The following is a 21,919-nucleotide window of genomic DNA, read 5'->3' as shown; positions in this document are numbered from 1 at the left end:
TTCAAAAGATCAATTTCATATATTTACAGAAGATTGTGAAAAAAATTTATTTAAAATAAAAATATCGGTACTCCATACTGCCATTTTGATATCGATATATCGGAGGATATTCTGAAGGTGATAGGGGTCAAATACAGGGCGCGAAAGGGTATTTACAATTTGTACAGAAACCAGTTGGCGGTTATACGACTCGAGGGCTATGGAAGGGAAGCAGTGGTTAGAAAGGGACTGAGACAGGGTTGTAGTCTATCCCTGTGTTATTCAATCTGTATATTGAGCAAGCAGTAAAGGAAACAAAAGAAAAATTCGGGGTAGGAATTAAAATCCATGGAGAAGAAATAAAAATTTTGGAGTTCGCCGATGACGTTCTAGTTCTGACAGAGACAGCAAAGGACGTGGAAGAGCAGTTGAACGGAATGCACCGTGTCTTGAAAGGAGGATATGAGGTGAACATCAACAAAAGCAAAACGAGGATAATAGTATGTAGTCGAATTAAATCGGATGATGCTGAGGGAATTAGATTACGAAATGTGACACTTAAAGAAGTAAAGGAGTTTTTCTATTTGGTCGAAGTAGAGAGGATATAAAATGTAGACTGGCAATGGCGAGGAAAGCGTTTCCAAACAAGAGAAATTTGTTAACATTGAGTACACATTTAAGTGTCAGGAAGCCGTTTTTTAAAGTATTTGTATGGAGTATAGCCATTTATGGAAGCGAAACATGGACGACAAATAGTTTAGACAAGAAGAGAATAGAAGCTTTCGAAATGTGGTGCTACAGAAGAATGCTGAAGATTAGATGGGTAGGTCACGTAACTAATGAAATGGATATGATTGTTTTGCGTCATTGGCCGGGAGGCCCCTTACGGGGCAGCTCCGACCGACATGGTGCAGGTCTTATTACATTCGACGCCACATTAGGTGACCTGCGCCCCGGATGGGCATGAAGTGATGATGAAGACAACACAATACCCAGCCCCTGAGCGGAGAAAATCTCCAACCCAGCCGGGAATCGAACCCGGGCCCGTAGGACTGCAATCCGTCACGCTGACCACTCAGCTGTCGGGGCGGACACCTAAGCAATGAGGAGATACTAAATACAATTGGGGAGAAAAGAAATTTATGGCACAACTTGACTCCAAGAAAGGATCGGTTGGCAGGACATGTTCTGAGGCATCAAGGGATCACCAATTTAGTATTGGAGGGCAGCGCGGAGGGTAAAAATCGTGGAGACCTAGAGATGAATACACTAAGCAGATTCAGAAGGATGTAGTTGCAGTAGGTACTGGGAGATGAAGAACCTTGCACAGTATAGAGTACCACGGAGAGCTGCATCAAACCAGTCTCTGGACTGAAGACTACAACAACAACAGCAACAACATATCGGATGAAACTTTTGGCAATTCATATCGATATTTTATCTAAAATCGATACTTTAGGAAATAAATAGGGATATATCGATATTATATCAGCAGCCCTATTCTAGTGGTAAAACACGTGCCTGCAAACCGAGAGATCGCGGAATCGAATCCCGCCAGAACTACGGAGACTTTCAATTTACCTATAATCTATAGTTCGATTAAAATTACTTGCTATTTGATACTTCATGCGTTGGAGTTGGTTTCCTCCAATCAGAGCGCTCGAAGTCACGTCCGATCCGTTCGCCGTTGCCAAACTGCCACAACAATTGGTCAGTTCAAGCTGTCCGGCTTTCTTTCTCATAGTTGTTTGCATCCCGAGTCCTGGGTCAGGCCCCTTTACTTGTATTTCATTACACGTGATAACCACACCAAAACACATACACACACACACACAATGCGTATCATACACAGCACTAACCAAACACTACTGAATCCTTCCGCACAATACGCGATTCAGTGTCACATATACATTTCGATACGGAGATGGAATTAGTTGCCAGAATTGTAGCTGCCTGTGATGTGATTCGAAAGACACCAGGGATATTTGTCAGTGTGCGTCAGAATCTTATTAGCCGATATCATGCTTGCATTGAGCTTGACGCCGTCAGTTTCAGCACATTTCGTAAGATACAGTACAAATGGTACGTTCATTGTCGATTATGGTATCTACAGTAAAATAAAAAAATACGCAGTACTGTTATTTTATTAGTACCATCTCAAGCTGGCTTCTCCGTCCGCAGGTCCCCTACCCAAATTGCTCAGTGGAGCATTGTCTGTGTCCTATTACATTCTTGGACGCTCTTATGGAAACACACTTTATAAGCTTCGCACAACATTATGTGAAGACAAATTTTTGAAGGCCGCAATTCATCGTTGCTACTGGGACACCATACTTAAAAATGCAACAGCTTCACGAAGCAGACTGGCATAGTGCAAGGGTTAGCGTATAAATTTGCCACCTAGAAGGTCGTAGATTTGAATCGCGTCAAATTAAGTTAGACTGTTTTTTTCCAAATCTAATCAACAAACTTTCATTATTACTTTTAATCAATTAATTAGTCCAGATGTAGTTTTCTTTATTTCAAATAGTTCGCCAAGTGATTTTCATTACCGTATTGACTTTTTATTTGCTCTTATTTTAGGCGCGCGGGATTAGCCGAGCTGTGTAGGCGCTACAGTCACGGACTGTGCGGCTGGTCCCGGTGGAGGTTCGAGTCCTCCCTCGGGCATGGGTGTTTGTCCTTAGGATAATTTAGATTAAGTAGTGTGTGAGCTAAGGGACTGCTGACCTTAGCAGTTAAGTCCCATAATATTTCACACACATTTGAACATTTTTTTGCTCTTATTTTACTTGCTATCATGCTTTTTTTTTCGTTTGGAATCTGCTTTATCGTCCACAGTCTGCAACCAAGTGCCAAACAGGACTGCTTATCGGTTGGTAGGGTGAACAATCAACGTCAGCTAGAGGTATTACAGTCTGTTGCTCAGAACTGAAATTGAGATTTTTCTGTCTTGAGTTTGCTTGTAGAGTAAGCTTTAATAGGCGTGAACAAAACGATCGTGATTTTAGTTCTGTTGCTGATTGTTGACCGCCGTTTTGTCGCATACATTGCACGACACGAAGTTGTGGTTACAGGGATGCCACAAGTTTCCCCAAGTGAAACTCCCTGGATATTTCCCTGATTTTCAGAAAAGTCAAACATTTTTCCCTAACAAATTTTGAGATCTCATGGGTAAGTAAAGACATAAGTTGACAAAAAAATGTAAGGACATCCATATTTCTTTCCCCAAAAATATTGAGTGATAAAATCAGGATATTTTATAATGAACAGTTTTTAGATGGAGGAAGCAAGGCAAATGGTATATGTGTTTCATTAAGACCACTGTTGTTATTTTATTTCAGTAAAACGAAACACATTTGTGACAAAAATACCCATTTCCTTGGAGTAGTAGGACAGATTTAAAATACCTTCAATGGTTTCAGAAATAACGTAAAAAAAAGTAGGCCTCTTGAAAGAAGTGTATAAGGCAGGAAAGATGATAATGATGTTTGTGGGGCGCTCAATTGCGAGGCTATCAGCGCCCATACAATTTTCCAGCCTTTGCCCAGTCCAATCTCGCCACGTTCATCAATGATGATGAAATAGTGAGAACAACACAAACACCCAGTCATCTTGAGACAGGTGAAAATCCCTGACCCCGCAGGGAATCGAACCCGGAAGGCAGAGAAGAGGTGTGTAAACCAATACTATAGGTGACCACCAATAAAATGCTGGTTCTACTATGTTCGTTATTGTTAGTTATTAGTCACTGTGTGATATCTATTATTTTACAGGTATTATGTGACTTTTCTTTCGAGAAATATATGAGTACATAGCGTACAAACCGCTATCGACCGCCATAATTTTCTTCTTCTTATCGTCCATACTTTCTAATGTATAAATTATTTTGGAAGTGCCAAAATGTACTAGAATATATAAAATGGTTATAAAACTCTGCACTGTACAATGTACTTGCGGTGAGACTGTCACAATTGCTGAAACCCATCGTCTGTGGCCTCTTGCCTGCCGAAGACCACCGCAGTCCTGGGTCCCTGCATAAACCTCGAAAATCCGCCGCATTACGCCACACACAGCCAGACCTGTCCTGCAGGCATGTCGGTGAGACTAGATCTAACGGGAAGGGCCCGCACGTTAGTGGGAAATGATGGGCTTCAGATCGGCAGGACAGATCCGTTAGAGAAACCCACAGAAATGGCCTGCGCTTTTGGCTCGTCGTGGAAGTGCAGTCGTGTGGCCAGCTATTCACGTGTCACAGACACCATGTTCGTGAAATGAGACCGCGTTGATCAATCCGTGCAACAGATAACTGGCACAGATACTCTGAGAATCAATACGAGGGTGAGTCAAATGAAAACCTTAAATATTTTTTAAAAATATTATTTATTGTGGAGAAGTGGTACAAAGCTGTATCACTTTTCAACATAATCGCCCCCACGCTCAATGCAAGTCCTCCAGCGCTTACAAAGTGCATAAATTCCTTTAGAAAAAATTCTTTTGGTAGTCCGCGCAACCAGTCATGCACCACGTGGCGTACTTCTTCATCAGAACGGAACTTCTTTCCTCCCATTGCGTCTTTGAGTGGTCCAAACATGTGAAAATCACTTGGGGCGAGATGTGGTGAGTTTGATGGATGAGGAAGACACTCAAACCGCAGGTCTGTGATTGTTGCAACTGTTGGGTACGGGCAGTGTGGGGCCTTGCATTGTCATGTTGCAAAAGGACACCTGCTGACAGCAATCCACGTCGCTTTGATTTGATTGCATTCCGCACATGATTTTTTAGGAGATCTGTGTGACAGTGGTCCCTCTAGGCATGTAATGCACCAAAATGATGCCTTTTTCGTCCCAAAAGAGAGTCAGCATAACCTTCCCTGCTTATGCTTCTGTTAGAAACTTCTTTGGTTTTGGTGATGAGGAATGGCGCCATTCCTTGCTCGCTCTCTTCGTTTCCGGTATGTGGAAGTGAACCCATTTCGTCCCCAGTAACGATTCTTCCAAGGAAGCCATCACCTTGTAGTTCAAAGCGCCGAAGAAGCTCTTCACAAGCATCAACACGTCGTTCTCTCATTTCATGAGTCAGCTGCCGTGGCACCCATCTTGCAGACAATTTGTGAAACTGGAGCTCATCATACACATTGTGGCGTGCTGACCCATGACTAATCGTTAAACATGCTGCAATGTCATTCAGTGACACTCGGCGGTTTTCCTTCACTATGGCTTCAACTGCTCCAACATTCTGTGGAGTCACAACTCGTTGTGCTTGACCTGGAAGAGAAGCATCTTCCACTTAAGTCACACCATTTGCGAACTTCCTACTCCATTCGTCGACTTGCTGCTGTGACAAACATGCATCACCGCGCTGAACCTTCATTCGGCGATGACTTTCAATAGGATTCACACCTTCACTACGCCAAAGCCGAATAACAGAACGCTGTTCTTCCCTGGTACAAGTCGCAAGTGGGGCGGCCATCTTTATACTGATACTGCACTATGCTGCCACCTACAGAGCATTCTGCACGCTGTTTGTAGCACGCTTACCAGCTTACAAGATAACGGCGTGAAATTTCTATTTGTTATTATAAATTTCATTTGACTCACCCTCGTACTAATGAGGATAGGTAGCAACTCGCCGTGAAGATGATCGCTCAGCTGCAGACAGGCACGTAGAAAAGACAATCACACTCTCACAACTAATTTTTCGGCCATGGCCTTTGTCACAAAACACAGAGCACACACACATTCACACAATCACTGGGGCACAACTCACGCACACGTGACCGGCATCTCCGGCCGCTGAGTCAACAATTTGTTAGAATCACATACAAACGAACCACTCCTCGGCCTCCGTGCCTCTCGTCAGCAGCTGCTAGGCAAGGGGTACACAAAACACGTCAGAACACTGCTGCAGAAGCAACGAAAAAAGCATGCCAAATTCAGAAGAACGCAAAATCCCCAAGACTGTCTAAGTTTCACGCAAGCTCGAAATTTAGTGCGGACGTCAATGCGAGATGCTTTTAATAGTTTCCACAATGAAACATTGTCTCAAAATATGGCAGAAAACCCAAAGAGATTCTGGTCGTATATAAAGTACACCAGTGGCAAAAAACAGTCTAAACCGTCACTGCGCGATAGCGATGGAAATGTTACCGATGATGGTGCCACTAAAGCGGAGTTACTAAATACAGTTTTCCGTAATTCCTTCTCGAAAGAAGACGAAATAAATATTCCAGAATTCGAAACCAGAACAACTGTTATCATGAGTGATATAAAAGCAGATATCTTAGGGGTTGCGTAACAACTCGAATCACTTAAGAGAGGCAGGTCTTCCGGTCCAGATGGCACATCAATCAGGTTCCTAAAGACTTGAAAGTAGCACGGGTCACGCCAATATTCAAGAAGGGAAATGGGAGTAACCCATTGAATTACAGACCCCTATCACTGACCTCAATTTGCTGTGGGATTTTGGAGCATATACTGTACTCGAACATTATGAATCACCTTGAAGAAAATGACTTATTAATACATAACCAACACGGATTCATAAAATATCGTTCTTGTGCAACGCAGCTAGCTCTTTATTCCCGTGAAGTAATGACTCCTATCGACAAGGGATCTCAGATCGATTCCATATTCCTAGATTTCCAGAAGGCTTTTGATACCGTTCCTCACAAACGACTATTAATCAAATTGCGGGCATATAGAGTATCGTCTCAGTTGTGTGACTGGATTCGTCAGTTCTTCACAGAGAGGTCACAGTTCGTAGTGATAGACGGTAAATCATCGAGTAGAACAGAAGTCATATCTGGCGTTAAGCAGGGTAGTGCCATAGACCCTCTGCTGTTCTACATCTACATCTACATCCATACTCCGCAAGCCACCTGACGGTGTGTGGCGGAGGGTACCTTGAGTACCTCTATCGGTTCTCCCTTCTATTCCAGTCTCCTAGGTATATCTAGCGAAGAGACCATGAGGACAAAATCAGAGAGATTATAGTCCACACAGAGGCACACCGACAATCCTTCTTTCCACGAACAATACTACTAAGAGCTCTAAATGTGCGAAGACATCAGTTTCGTAGCCCGCGCCGCATCCTGAGTATTGGTGTATTTGCTCGCTTGAGACTCGACTCACGACTGCTCCCAGTCTCTGCCTCCCTTCCCTTACCTGGCTGTGTGCGCCCCTGTGCTTTAGTGGCATTCTCGGCTCCCCTCCACTTTCTCTCTTCCACGAAGGCTGGTGCGCTGCACTTGCTGGCAGGTATTATCGCCACACACCGTCAGGTGGCTTGCGGAGTATGGATGTAGATGTAGATGTAGATATCGAGACTAGTCTCTGCCGCTTCTATGCTGGCTTTTAACACGGAAGTGAACAGTCGCGCGGTTTGTGTTCATAGTCATTCTTGTATGACTTTAGCCCATATTTTCGTCGTGTCGCCAACATGAGTGAGCCAGCAACTGAAGCCAGCAACTGAACACCTTATAGAATCTTTATTAAAAATGCCTTTTTCTACATTAACGAACGAAAAAAGTGCGAATTGAAGGACAAACGACCTATTCCTATACTCAGTGTAGTTTTAAGTGAAGCCAGACAAAAACGCAATTTTCAGACAGCCTGGTACGAAAAGTATACTTGGCTGACTGCGAATGCAGTTAATAACAGATTATATTGTTATATATGTCTTCGGTGGTGAAAACGAATGGTGCAGTGAGGGCATTTGTATAATAAAGAACTTTGACAGGAAAGCACAAAAGCATCAGATATCAAAACGTCACCTGCAGAACAACGTATCATTCCAGTTATTGCGCAGAAGTAGAATTGAGCACGCCCTTCCTGAAGGCGCTCCTCTGACGGCAACGAAATAAAATGAGCAAGTTGCATCCAACAGGAGAGTATTGGCTCGTCTTATTCAGGCAATTGTATTTATTTGTAAACAAGAACTAGCCTTCTGCGGCCATCGAGAAGACGAATCCTCTAGCAACTACGGTAACTATCTGAATTGTTGGATTTACTAGTTGAAGGAGATAGGAGATCAGTTAATCCGAGACCATCTGTCACCATCTTTAACCTTTAAAGGAACTTCTCCAGATATACGGAATGATGTTAATAGAAATGATAACTTTGGCAGTTAATGAGAAAATAAAATCTGAAATTCAGAACTGCAATTTCATTTCGATTCAGGCTGATGAAACATTAGACACATCATGCAAGAGTCAAATGATTATAATATTCAGGTACTGTATTGCAAACAAAATTGAGGAAAGATTCGTTGGGTTTTACGATGTTTCTGGAGATAAAACTGCTGAAGGTTTGTCAAACATTATTCATGCAGCATTGAAAGAATGGAATGTGGAAGGAAAAGTGGTTAGTCAAACAGATGATGGCGCTTCAGTAAATGGAGGGCAGAGAAACAGGACTAGAACAATTGGTGAAGCAGTTCTGTCTCTATGTGCTGTTTATTCATTGTTTCGCACACCACCTGAATTTGGTACTGTTACATGCCTCCAAAATCATATGACAAGTACGCATGTTTGTAAGTGATAGTACTACATTCCATTCGTTTTTCAGCGAATCGTCAAAACGAATCGTATTGCTAACTGAGAAAGGACTTAAACTGCCGTACGCGAGCAACACTCGCTGAAACTTTCGTTCCAGGGCAGTTTCAACAATATTTAGTCATTTCTCAGAGTTATATGGCGCTTTTAGTTATATAATTGATTATACAGAGTCTCAATGGGACGCAGAATCTTTGAGCTGTGCTGCGGGAATGAAACGACGAATGGATGATCCTACGTTTGTCTACTTGCTTTGCTTCTACCGAGGATGCTTTGTTTTGTCGATCATCTCTTTAATGTTCTTCAGTCAAAATCTGTCAGTATAATTGCTTGCCACGATGAAAGAAGAATTGTTTTGTGAAACTTATGACAATTAAGAACGGAAACATTCCTTAATAAATGCATTAAATTTAGCTTGTGTTTGAATAGCAACTTACCATCCTGTGACAGTCAAAAGACACCTCTCAGGGCATTAACTTACGAGATAATGAATTTGCAAGTTGTTCAGATGGAAAGAAGATTTAAAGACTTTATCCCAAATTCAGTTTGTTGAACTTCTGAACGAAAAGTGTTTCCCAAACTATCAAAAAGAATTCCCAAAGTTGAAACTGCTTCAGTTATTAGAACAGTATCCTTTTTACGAACAACTTGAGCATGAACTGTGTAACATATACGCTGATGAGAAAAAACACTTATCTCCAAGAATCCTCTTAAAGTACATTGTCAACAATGATTTAAACTCTGTTTATGAAGAAACAACGGAGTTCCTGCTTTTGGTTTTGACCCTACCCGCAATTATAGCAAGCATAGAACGAAGCATGAGTTAAACAAGTGAAGGAATTCAATGTGCAACACCCGGCTGTCGTGTTTGAGCACGTTAGAAATAGAAAAGACGCTACTTGGAGAGCTATCCAGTGGTCAGATCTTTGCAGACCGAGTTATAGACTTATTCATGTAAAGAAAAGACAGGCGCATTGCACTTGTGTACAAGAAAATATAAGTGCTTCTTCTCTTGCAGCTGGAATTCTACAAATTTGTCGTCATTTCTTGAACAAGTTAGTTATTATTATTATTATTATTCAAAAAATGGTTCAAATTGCTCTGAGCACTATGTGACTTAACATCTTAGGTCATCAGTCCCCTAGAACTTAGAACTACTTAAACCCAACTAACCTAAGGACATCACACACATCCACGCCCGAGGCAGGATTCGAACCTGCGACCGTAGCAGTCCAACGGTTCCGGACTGAAGCGACTAGAACCGCACGGCCATAGCGGCCGGCTATTATTGTTAATATTATTATTATTAGTGGCGGTGGTAGTGGTAGTAGTAGTAGTAGTAGTAGTAGTAGTTGTTGTTGTTGTTTTATTTGATGCTCTTTGTTTCATTTGTTTAAATTATTGTTTATTGTACTATTTTGTCTCCCTATAATAACTGTAGAGTCTCCCCAACCTTTACAACCACGCTATGCCACTGGGATTCAGTATAAAATTTATATGTCCTACAATGCTGGAGCCGCTAAATACTTTACCAATCCTGAAATTTGTAGCAGGTCGTCGGTAGGCAGCTTTCTGATGATGTAGGCGCCGACTTCTGGTGTGCAGCAACTCTGTTTCAACTCCTGGCCTCGAAGGCTGCCCGAGAATTCTAAGCTCTGCCGAAAAAAAGTGCGACTAAGTCGCAAGACCGTCCGACTCCAACGAAGATCAGATCCCAAATCCCTGTGCCCACACAATGCAAGAGCGAAGCCAACATTGCTCAACTCCCTACCGTCCTCGAAAACTGCGAATCAGCATTCAGTTCTGATTCCAAAATTCCCCCACACTGTCTCAGAACATCATTCGCACCAGTAGCGACCGTTCCCTCCAATTTCGAGCAGGGCTTTACGACGTCACTAGCCTCAGTTTAAGTTGACCAATCGTGCCACTGCTATTCAGCCGAGGGCACTGAAGTTGCCGTTTGACCGGCTACGAAAATCACATGCCTAGACCACCGGCCATCCGGTGCCAGACAGTCGCACCCAGCAGGGCACACACCACAAGTAGTCGCAGAATCAAGAGGACAATGCAGTCAGTCGGTGCCAGGAGTCTTCGTTCCAGACCCGCTGGAACGGTAAACACATAAACTGCGGCGGCACTCAGACGTCTCGCAGGTCGTTTCGCCCTGCATACAATAGGCCAAACTCGACCGACGTCAGTCATTCCGCCAGGCGCTTAAGGCCATTGTATGACCCTACCAGTATTCGGAGAAGTGCAACTCCCAACCGGTAACGCAGTGTGCCGCGTCCTCCGTTGCTCGCCTCGCACAGGCCACCCAGGGAAGTAACCCAACATGCATAGAAATCAAGTGGAAAGTATTCTGAGCTGTCAGTACAAATACTCTCATTACAATAACCTTATTCGGTCTGTTACTACCGTGTAATGACATAGAACATTAATAAAATTGATGAAAATGGGAGGCTACATGCAAAAGAGGACATGGAAACCCTCAGGTGAATAAAATTGATGAAAATGAGAGGCTACATGCAAAAGAGGACATGGAAACTCTCAGGTGGATGGCAATAGAAGCAGGGAAAATTCAGAAGATAGAGAATGGATTGAATTTGCTTTTTCTCATACATTCACTAGGACTGGCGGCAAATATCTTTTCGTTGCTTCATTGGATAACTGTCTTTCTACATCCTACTATCAACATAAATATAAAATAAACGAACAGGTTGACAATTAATGTAGTCGACGTCAAGGTAACTTAATAGTTACCAGTTTGTTTCAGCAAATCGTTTACAGAGGTGTGAGCGCGTTTCTCATTGCGTCTGCTCAATTCTGCATCCCCCAGGAGATGACTGTCTCTTTTTCACTTATTTTGGCCAGCTACAAATGAGTCGTCAATGGAAGTAAGTGAGAGCCTAATCGTAAATAAAGGATACATGACGAGAAAAATATAGATGAAAAGCTTACACAAAACCACGAAACTACACACAAACAGTTATATAGGAGCCAGGGGATGTGACATACACTCTCTACATCTACATCTACGTGATTACTCTACTATTCACTATGAAGTGCCTGGCAGAGCGTTCAATGAAACACCTTCAAGCTGTCTCTCTGCCGTTCCACTCTCGAACGGCATGCGGGAAAATCGAGCACTTAAATTGTTCTGTGCGAGCCCTGATCTCTTATTTTATCGTGATGATCTTTTCTCCCTATGTAGGTGGGTGCCAACAGAATGTTTTCGCAATCGGAGGAGAAAACTGGTGACTGAAATTTCTTGAGAAGATCCTGACGCAACGAAAAAAGCCTTTGTTTTAATGATTGCGACTCCAATTCACGTATCATGTCTGTGACACTATCTCCCCTATTTCGCGATAATACAAAACGAGCTGCCCTTCTTTGTACTTTTTCGATGTCATCCGTCAGTCCCACCTGATGCGGATCCCACACCGAACAGCAGTACTCCAGAATAAGGCGTACAAGCGTGGAATAAGCAGTCTCTTTAGTAGACCTGTTGCACCTTCTAGTTGTTCTACCAATGAACGACGCACCACGAAGAAATTTTGCGAGTGGGACGGAGATCGGTAGATGTGATGTACATGTACAGACAAACAAATCAGTACAATTTCAGAAACATTGGATGATTCATTAAAGAGAAAGAGCTTCACAAATTGAGCAAGTCAATAACGCGTTAGTCCACCTCTTGCCGTTATTCAAGCAGTTATTTGGCTAGGCAGTGATTGACAGAGATGTTGGATGCCCGTCTGCGGCATAGCGTGCCAAAATCTGTCCCACTGGGACATAGATCTCCAAAATCCCGAGCTGGTGGGAGGGCCCTGCTGATAACGCTTCTAGCGTTCTCAATTGGGGACAGATTGGGCGAACTTGCTGCCCAAGGAAGGGTTTGGCAAGCACGAAGACGAGGGGTAGAAGCTCTCGCCGTGCGCGGGCGTGCGTTATCTTGCTGAAATGTAATCTCAAGATGTCTTGCAATGAAGGGCAACAAAACGAGTCATAGAATATCGTCAACACACCTCTGTGCTGTAAGGGTGTCACGGAAACAACCAGAGGGATCCTGCTATGAAATGAAATGACACCCCAGACCATCACTCCTGGTTGTCAGGCAGTATGGCGGGCGGAACTTAGAATCATATCTCACCGCTGTCTGAGGCGTATCCAAACACGTCGTTACTGGTCATTTGGGGTCTATTCGAAACGGGACCCATCACTGAAGACACCTCTACTCCATTCAATGAGATTCCAAGCCGAAGACGCGTCTGGAGACGCCCCAACACGCGTGTTGCCCTCCATTCGTCCCGACAACCAGGAGCAGTGGGTTGGGGTGCCGTTTGATTTCATAGCAGGACCCCTTTGGTTGTTTTCCGTGGCACCCTTACAGAACAGCGGTACGTCGATGATTTTCTACGCCCAGTTTCGTTGCCCTTCATGCCAAGCCATATTGCACTTACATTCCAGCAAGGTAATTTCCACCCGCATACTGCGAAACTTTGTACTGCTTGTCTTCGAGCTTGCCAAACCCTACCGTGACCAGCAAGGTCGCCGGATCTCACACCAACTAAGAACGTTTGGAGCATTATGGGCCGCGCTCTCCAGTCATCTCGGTAGTTTGACGATGTAACGCGCCAAGTGGACGAAATTTGGCACTATACACGGTGGTCGGAAATTCCTGTTACAAACTTCTAGGACATGTAGAGGCTAAAGAGTACATAACATTTTGAATATGTCCAGAAACGTATCGTTTCCGTTCTACGACAGTTTCAATGCAGATGATTATCTCATCCACACCCACGTGAGGAATGTACTTCGGCGTGACCCACTACAATTCCTGCAATCCATTTGAAAAGAATACTGACTCGTTCCGTTATTACTTACGCATTTGCATTACAACTTACACGTTATGGTTTACATTAGTCGACAACAACAAGAACCCAGCACCTACGGCACAAGTCGCAACGTACCGCAACAGCGGCTCGATGTGGCGACCACCAACGTTGTTACACACATTGTACCCCCGAAGCATGTTCTGGTACACTCTCTCCATCCCACGTGGTGTCACTTTAATGTCTTGTGCAGCGGCCAGAACTCGTGTGAACAGATCTTCCTCTGTCCGTACAGGTGTCTCATAAATTAGGCTCTTCATACGACCCCACAAGAAGTATTCCATAGGGGTTAAATCCGGCGATCGTGGCGGCCACGCGGTTGGACCACCATGGCCTATCCATCTTTCACCATACCGTCTGGTGAGATGTCTCCGGACAGCCAGTGAAAAGTGAGGTGGTGCTCCATCATGCTGAACCATTAATCCCTGACGGACATTCAATGGCACAGCTTCCAAGAACGGGCCCATTACGTGTCATAGGAAGATTAAGTATGCGGGACCCGTGAGCTTGGATGGAAGGATGTATGCTCCAATCACATGACCGTCCAGAATACCTGTCCACACCTTAATTCCAAACCAGTCTTGAAATCCCTGAACATGCGTGGCATGAGGGTTTTCGTCCGCCCAGACATGACTATTTCGAGCATTCAGAACACAATCCTTTGTGAACCTACATTCATCTGTGAAGAGAACTCGACGACTCGACGTGGAAACAGGGGCGCGTCGATGCAACGGTGCAGGAACCGTGTGCAGAAGGCGACGCGTTGTGGAAAGTCTGCTGGACCAATAGCGTGTACCCTTTGTAAGTGGTACGGATGTAATTGTTGCTCGTGCAGGACGTCCAAGACGGTACTGTGACTAACAGCCATTGCACGCGCAATTGTTCGCGAACTCGTTGACGCGCTATCTTCAATGCGACGCCGTAGAGCACCACAGTCCTGCCTCCTCACGGTGAAGGTACCCGTTTCTCGTAGCCGTTGTGTAACGTGGGCAGACAGTTTGTGCGATGGAGTGTGACGCTGTGGAAAACGTTCGTGATACAGCCGACTAGCTGCTCTTCCGTTACCTCCAGCTTCGCCACACAGAAGCAGCATGTCTGTGTATTCCGCAAACGTGTACTGCACCATGTTTCCTCTATCGTTGATGCACAGGTATTGACTCGGTCTCACAGCAAAGCGGACAATAAGTGACATCTGGGGATCGTTTGACGTAGTACACATCATCGTGTCTACCCTGTTGCATACCAGGACAGGGAACTCTGGTACGTTTCTCTTGCCCTAAAGCCGTCGGCACACGGACCGTGCATCCGAACGTTGAACGATGAGCGTGCCGAGTTTCTGACGTCATAGCGTAGAATAGCACGTTCGGGAATCTTTCTGAACGAGCAGAGCGATATCTGGCAGGTCAGATATTCTGAGTGTGCGTCTGAGCGTTGACCAATGAGATGGCACAACACCGCCTACGGCACACGCACGCCATCTCCCTTCAGTGCAGAGTTGTGAGGCGCCAGATTGGCATTCATTTCAAGCCTATAAGTATATATGCCGTTTCTGAGCACCAGCAAATTGAGAATCACTAGAAAATCCGTTGTTAGCTGTGCGATTCGTTCCAATAAAATAATGAGAAACATCATATTCGTGGTAAAAGAATTATTGTAAGTTGCGTATTATGAGAGTAGGCTATTTGAAGGCAGCGACACACTGAAGATCAACCCAAAACGCATTGTTCTTGGTACAATTTCTTATAATTAAATTTCAGTTAGTAACATAATTATCTACAATTAACATTTTCAGTAAGCCCTAACATAATACGTTTAAATACAAGTGTCATGTAGTTGGTTTAGCGTAATGAGTTTCGCCGGCACAGTAGCTCAGCGTGTTCGGTCAGAGGGCTGCATGCTCTCTGTAATAGAAAAACTGAGTCAAAGAATCAACGATCCACTTGAACGGATGTCTTGTGACGTCCGCCCAGACCAAACCCTACGAGCAGTATCAAACAAAATGAATTAAAAAAAAAAAAGAGTGGCATCTCTGTCCAATAATGAGTTTTTGTTGAGGCAGTGGTTCGCGTCTCAACAAATCCAAATTTTTTTCCCTAACATTCGCGTTTTTATTAGGTTCTGATGCTTTATTATTAGTTTAATATTAGACTATAATATTTGATGTTATGTAAATATAAGTTCACCTTGTTTTGAGGGGTGACTTTGTTCGATCGGCTTTATCTACAGGACAAATGGTTCAAATGGCTCTGAGCACTATGGGACTTAACAGCTGTGGTCATCAGTCCCCTAGAACTTAGAACTACTTAAACCTAACTAACCTAAGGACATCACACACATCCATGCCCGAGGCAGGATTCGAACCTGCGACCGTAGCAGTCGCACGGTTCCGGACTGCGCGCCTAGAACCGCGAGACCACCGCGGCCGGCTCTACAGGACAGATTGCGCTACTTGTATAAAGATATTTTTGTCCTTTTTCCTTTACGCTTCGTAATTCACATGTTGCAAAGGTTCTGCTACTGGGTAGGAACAGTGATCAAGTAAGACTGACCTTGGGGTTTTACTAAACTGTGGGAATGATGAAATAATGTTTATCTTATGTGGAGAAGTGTTCCAAATTTGTACTGCACTGTTTGTAATTGAACTTTTTATAAGCCTGTGTCCTTATTGATTGGAAATGGTACTTTCCTTTTCGAGGAAGATGGAGGAAATGTGTGTTTTAATAGAGCTAACGTGGGAATTTTAAGCGCGCCCTTTGTGATTTACGAACTAGAAACATCCCTCAAACTGCCGCTGGAGTGCGTTGCGATCGCGTATACCACGTTGGGGCCCCAAGTACCGTGTGCACGAGTCGCATCGTTCCTGAGCGTTCAGCAGCAACGCTCAACGTTAACGTTCGACAGCACGGTCCGTGTGCCGACGGCTTAAGCAGACGTTGACGAGGTACACATTTGAATTCAATCTGTTGTATACCGGAAACTATAAGATTCCGGACACGGGTTCCTATTCAAAATGTTCTGTACTCACTACCCTCTACATGTCCTAGAAGTTTGTGATGGGAGTTTCCGACCACCCTGTTATCTCCTTGGACGTGATCAATTTGTCAACCTCTTTCTTTTTATCAAATCATACATTTTTATGAAATTGTCATCATTTGTTTGTCCATACGCTTACATCACATCCGCCGTTTTCCGTCCCATTCGGATAATTCATTTGTGGCGTGGCTTTTTTTGCCTTTCAGAGTATATTCGGCTAAACTGCTTCATGGTTCACAGTGCACAGTTCATTTGCAGGTTGCCTATCAATCAGCTTCCAACGACAACAAAAATTTGATTTTCAATGTGACATGTAATTAAGCACCACATTTAAAAATTTAAAACGTAACCTCCTCACTAAAGCGAGAAGCTACTTTCTATCTCCACCACGTTAAACTGTACGTTTTCAATGTACTTTTTCTCAAAGTATTAACAGTAGAACACTGAAATTCTTTTCACATGCATTTGCACAATTTGCTTACACCTTGAAATTTTTAAGTCTCGTATAGTAAAATTGTAGTTTTGAAAAATGTATTAATTATGACCCATTTTCTGGCAAATTTTTAAAATAAAAAAGGTCATCGGTTCCTTTATAATATAAATTGAAAGCTAAAAAAATGTCACTTCACGCACGTTTACTAAGACAATTGACTGCTAGAATTTCATTGCTCTGGGATAAGTGGTTTCAGAGAAAAGGTATATTAGGATAAAGAAAGACAAAAGTTATGGGAAGGTGAGTTTAAAGTTTTTTCGCACTTGCAGTATATCTAATAAATTCCTGCTACGCTCTCATCATTGAAATTCACAGCTTCGTTTTCTGGCTTTGTTGTATATTTACCACTGATTCGCAAGCAGCACACAGTGGAGAATTATATTTCTGAAATTTTCTATGGGAGATTGGTAAGTTCACAAGGTTATAAAGTTTTCCCTGCTGTTAACTCTTTTTCAATAGTACTCGTGCTATACGGAAACCTTATATTGTTTTCATTATATTCACTGTTTTCTTTCTTCCAAGTCTCCCAGACATTTTCTTAACAACTTTGGAGGGCGACATCTACATTTCTTTGCTCAGAAACGAAAAAACACTAGTTGCGTTATTAGCAGAGAGCGTATGTACAGGCTCTTTAGTTACTACCATGGTGGTACGCAGTTAGGGGACGATCCACGAAGATAACGATTCGCGCAGGTCGAGAAACGGACACGATTGCATCGTTGCCGGCTCCAAGCGACAGTTGCGCTAAACGCATGTACGAGGTCTGTTCAGATATTCCAGAACATTGTCCACAAAATTTTTCTGCGCTCACCTTTTGCTTATTGTGCATGTGCATGGTCTCCCTCGAAGTGCTCTCTTCCACAATTCATACACCGCTTCCAACGCTGTTTCCACTTCCGGAGCCAGTCGTAATGCGCCTCTTGCTGGATAGCGCGAAGCGCCGTCTGCGAATTTTCTTTTATCTCGCCTATCGTTGCAAATCTTCGTCCTTTCAACGGGGTTTTCAACTTCGGAAATAAGAAAAAAGTCCGTAGCAGTCAGGTCTCGAGAGTACGGAGGATGAGGCAGCACAGTGATTTCGTTTTTTTTTTTTTTCCCTATAACATGTCATGATGAACTAATGCTTCAAAGTCAAAGAGAACTATCATCATGGCTTTGACATTTGACCTGACCTGACGAGCTTTTTTTGGTGTTGAACCTTTCCCGACCCATTATGAAGACTGAACCTTGGTCTCAACATCATAACCATAGAAATTTGAAAATTTTTGGTAAGGTCTTATGGGACCAAACTGCTGAGGTCTTCGGTCCGTAAGCTTACGCACTGCTTAATCTAAAACTAAGTTACGCTAAGGACAACACACACACACACACACACACACACACACACACACACACACACACACACACCCATGCCCGAGGGAGGACTCGAACCTCCGACGGGGGGAGCCGCGCGAACCGTGACAAGGCGCATGAGACCGCACACGTCCCGTCACCAGTTGTAATTCTCTTCAGAAACATCTCGTCCTCATCTGTGCGATCGAAAAGCTCTTCACAGATTGCGAGGCGAAGATCTATCTGGTCTTGACTCATGAGCCGTGGGACGAACTCGGCGACAACTCGATGCATTCTAAGATACTGTGTCAGGATTTCATGACATGATCCAACTGAAATGTTACATTCTTCTAAAATCTCTGACAGTCAGTGTTCGATTGGCACGCACACACGTTCACTTTCCTGACATGAGAGTCGTCGGTAGATGTCGGTCGTCCTGAACGAGGGTCACCCTTAACTTCCGTCCGGCCATTTTTAAACCGTGTGAACCATTCGTAACGCTGAATACGACTTAAGACTCATCACCGTAGGCTTCCTGCATCATTTGGTGTGTCTCTGTAAACGTTTCCTTGAGTTTCATGCAAAATTTAATGCAGACGCTTTGCAGTCCTGTAACTCTCTCATCTTGAAATTCGCAGTCTGTGTGATACCACGTTCTACTGAATACGACACTGGACAATAACTAACAGACATGCAACGATGAAATTTCCTGCAGTTACACATTAAACACAGACGTGTGTAGGGATGCCAACCGCATGTCGCTCCAACGCACCACTGGCGCGAAATTACGAATGTTTCGGGAATTTTTGAACAGACCTCGTACGTTCTTGCGCTGGATGTAAGCGTGTATCCCTCAAATTATGTCTCTCGCTTGGGAGAAGGTGTCGCTTACCACCACTATCAGCCATGACAACTGGTAACGAATAGAATAAAAATTCGCTAAACAACTCGCTAAGATCACATTTAATGGTCACACTGGGTACGACATCCACAGCAAAGCGCTCAGAACACTACTCAACGCTCATTGGCTGTCAGAGGATGCGTGAAGTAGATGCGCAGAACGAACCTAAACTCGGTCGCCATTGTTTGTGACACCAACTATAATTAATGTTACCCTCTCATGTGTAGAAGCCGACCTCGGGGAAGATCAGTTTGGATTCCGCGGAAATGTTGGAACACGTGAGGCAATACTGTCCCTACGACATATCTTAGAAGAAAGATTGAGGAAAGGCAAACGTACGTTTCTAGCATTTGTAGACTTAGGGAAAGCTTTTGACAATGTTGACTGGAATACTCTCAAGTTCTGAAGGTGGCAGGGGTAAAATACAGGGAGCGAAAGGCTATTTACTATTTGTACAGAAACCAGATGGCAGTTGTAAGAGTCGACGGACATGAAAGGGAAGCAGTGGATGGGAAGGGAGTGAGACAGGGTTGTAGCCTATCCCTGATGTTATTCGATCTGTATATTGAGCAAGCAATGAAGGAAACAAAAGAAAAGTTCGGAGTAGGCATTAAAATCCATGGAGAAGAAATAAAAACTTTGAGGTTCGCCGATGACATTGTAATTCTGTCAAAGACACCAAAGGACTTGGAAGAGCAGTTGAACGGAATGGACGGGGTCTCGATAGGAGGATATAAGATGGACATCAACAAAAGCAAAACGAGGATAATGGAATGTAGTCGAATTAAGTCGGGTGATGCTGAGGGAATTAGATTGGGAAATGAGACACTTAAAGTAGTGAAGGAGTTTTGCTATTTGGGGAGCAAAATAACTGATTATGGTCGAAGTAGAGAGGATATAAAATGTAGACTGGTAATGGGAAGGAAAGCGTTTCTGAAGAAGAGAAATTTGTTAACATCGAGTATTGATTTAAGCGTCAGGAAGTCGTTTCTGAAAGTATTTGTATGGAGTGTAGCCATGTATGGAAGTGAAACATGGACGATAAATAGTTTGGACAAGAAGAGAATAGAAGCTTTCGAAATGTGGTGCTACAGAAGAATGCTGAAGATAAGGTGGGTAGATCACATAACTAATGAGGAGGTATTGAGTAGAATTGGGGAAAAGAGAAGTTTGTGGCACAACTTGGCTAGAAGAAGGGATCGGTTGGTAGGACATGTTCTGAGGCATCAAGGGATCACCAATTTAATACTGGAGGGCAGCGTGGAGGGCAGAAATCTTAGAGGGAGACCAAGAGATGAATACACAGATTCAGAAGGATGTAGGGATGTAGGCTGCAGTAGGTACTGGGAGATGAAAAAGCTTGCACAGGATAGACTAGCATGGAGAGCTGCATCAAACCAATCTCAGGACTGACGACCACAACAACAACAACCTCTCATGTGGAAATAAAACTGTGTTTCATGTCCTTGCAAATGGTTCTGTAAATTTTCATTGTCCTTTGATCACTCCTTGTTCATGGGGGCCCTCTCTTGAAGAGAAAATTTTATTACAACCATTCTTTATATTGTGTCAGAAAAGGACAAGTCGAGTTTCGCAGGATCGCTTCTTTGGATATCCGTGTCAATTTGTGGATACAAACATTTCTCCCTCAAGGGAATTTACTGTCATTCACTGTCGGGTTTGTTTCCAGTGCGCCGGCGACCTGGGGATCAGCTGGCAGCCGATACTGGAGTGCTCCAGAGGTTCGAGGGGCAACCTGCTGCTGAAACGAAACGGGGACGTGACCGAAGAGCTGACCCCGCCGCTTCACGGCGTGCCCACGGTCACGCTCAACGGGGTGAGTAGACGGCCCGACTGTTCTGTAGCCTACAGGGCAGAGATCAGCTTTACTTTTTAAAATATTTTAGTTTTGGTGCAATTGCTCGATTATAGTGATGATGGTGATCTTTCTTTGTTCGTGTGAGAACAGATATTGAATAAAACGAAACTATATGGCTCTAGAAACCTTTTCAAACATCTCTGATGAATGTGTGCATACTGATTTAAAGTTTGTACTGGGGCCAGGATTCGAACCCAGGTCTTCTGCTCACTAGGCAGATGCGCTAGCCACTACACCACTCTGGCACAGTAGCTTTGCACAACTGCACGGACTTCCTTAGCATACCTCCCTCCTTAATCAAAATTCCCATTCACGCCTCAGTTCCCTTGGTATTCCCGCTAAATTCGAACAGCTTTGCAGAGGCTCTCCAGCTGTACTGGAATAGCGCCTAGGCATCGAGTGAAATGGGGAACCGTACCTGGAACCCTGACGTTGGTTTATGTTTCTGTCGATTAAAGTGCCTCTGCCTGGGTTTCAAGCAGGATCCACCGTTTCGTTCGATGCTGAGCTGCTATTCCTACACGACTGGAGAGCCTCAGCAAAGCTGTTTAAGTTTAGGGGCCATGCCAAGTGATGAAGTGGGGATCGCATGAGATGCTGCCATAATTCGCGCTATCAGCTCTTCATCCATCTCAACATGTGATTCAAATGTCCCTAGATGAAAAAATCAAGGAGCCTCAAGTTGAGAGGAGGTGCAGACTATGCCAACAGCCCATTACGCTCCACCAAGTTCGCATCAAGAGTCTCACCAAATGATTTCGCACCACATGAGTGAAGTATGCAGATGCACCATCATGTTGGTACCACATACACTGTCACCCATTGAGTGGGACATTTTCCAATAACTTTGGCAATG

At 43.8% G+C, this 21,919-nt stretch overlaps 1 protein-coding gene across 1 annotated transcript in view; it reads left to right on the top strand.

Annotated features, from left to right (window-relative positions):
- LOC126106551 (gamma-interferon-inducible lysosomal thiol reductase-like) overlaps positions 1–21,919 on the top strand; it is a 149,587-nt gene that overhangs the window by 122,124 nt on the left and 5,544 nt on the right. Inside the window, exon 4 of the mRNA XM_049912890.1 lies at positions 20,875–21,021. Within this exon, the coding sequence (XP_049768847.1) occupies positions 20,875–21,021 (147 nt within the window). The remainder of the gene's footprint in view (positions 1–20,874; positions 21,022–21,919) is intronic.

The sequence above is a fragment of the Schistocerca cancellata genome, chromosome 10 (assembly GCF_023864275.1).
Source record: "Schistocerca cancellata isolate TAMUIC-IGC-003103 chromosome 10, iqSchCanc2.1, whole genome shotgun sequence".
Classification (NCBI taxonomy): Eukaryota; Metazoa; Arthropoda; class Insecta; order Orthoptera; family Acrididae; genus Schistocerca; species Schistocerca cancellata.
This window is presented reverse-complemented; position numbering and strand designations above follow the sequence as displayed.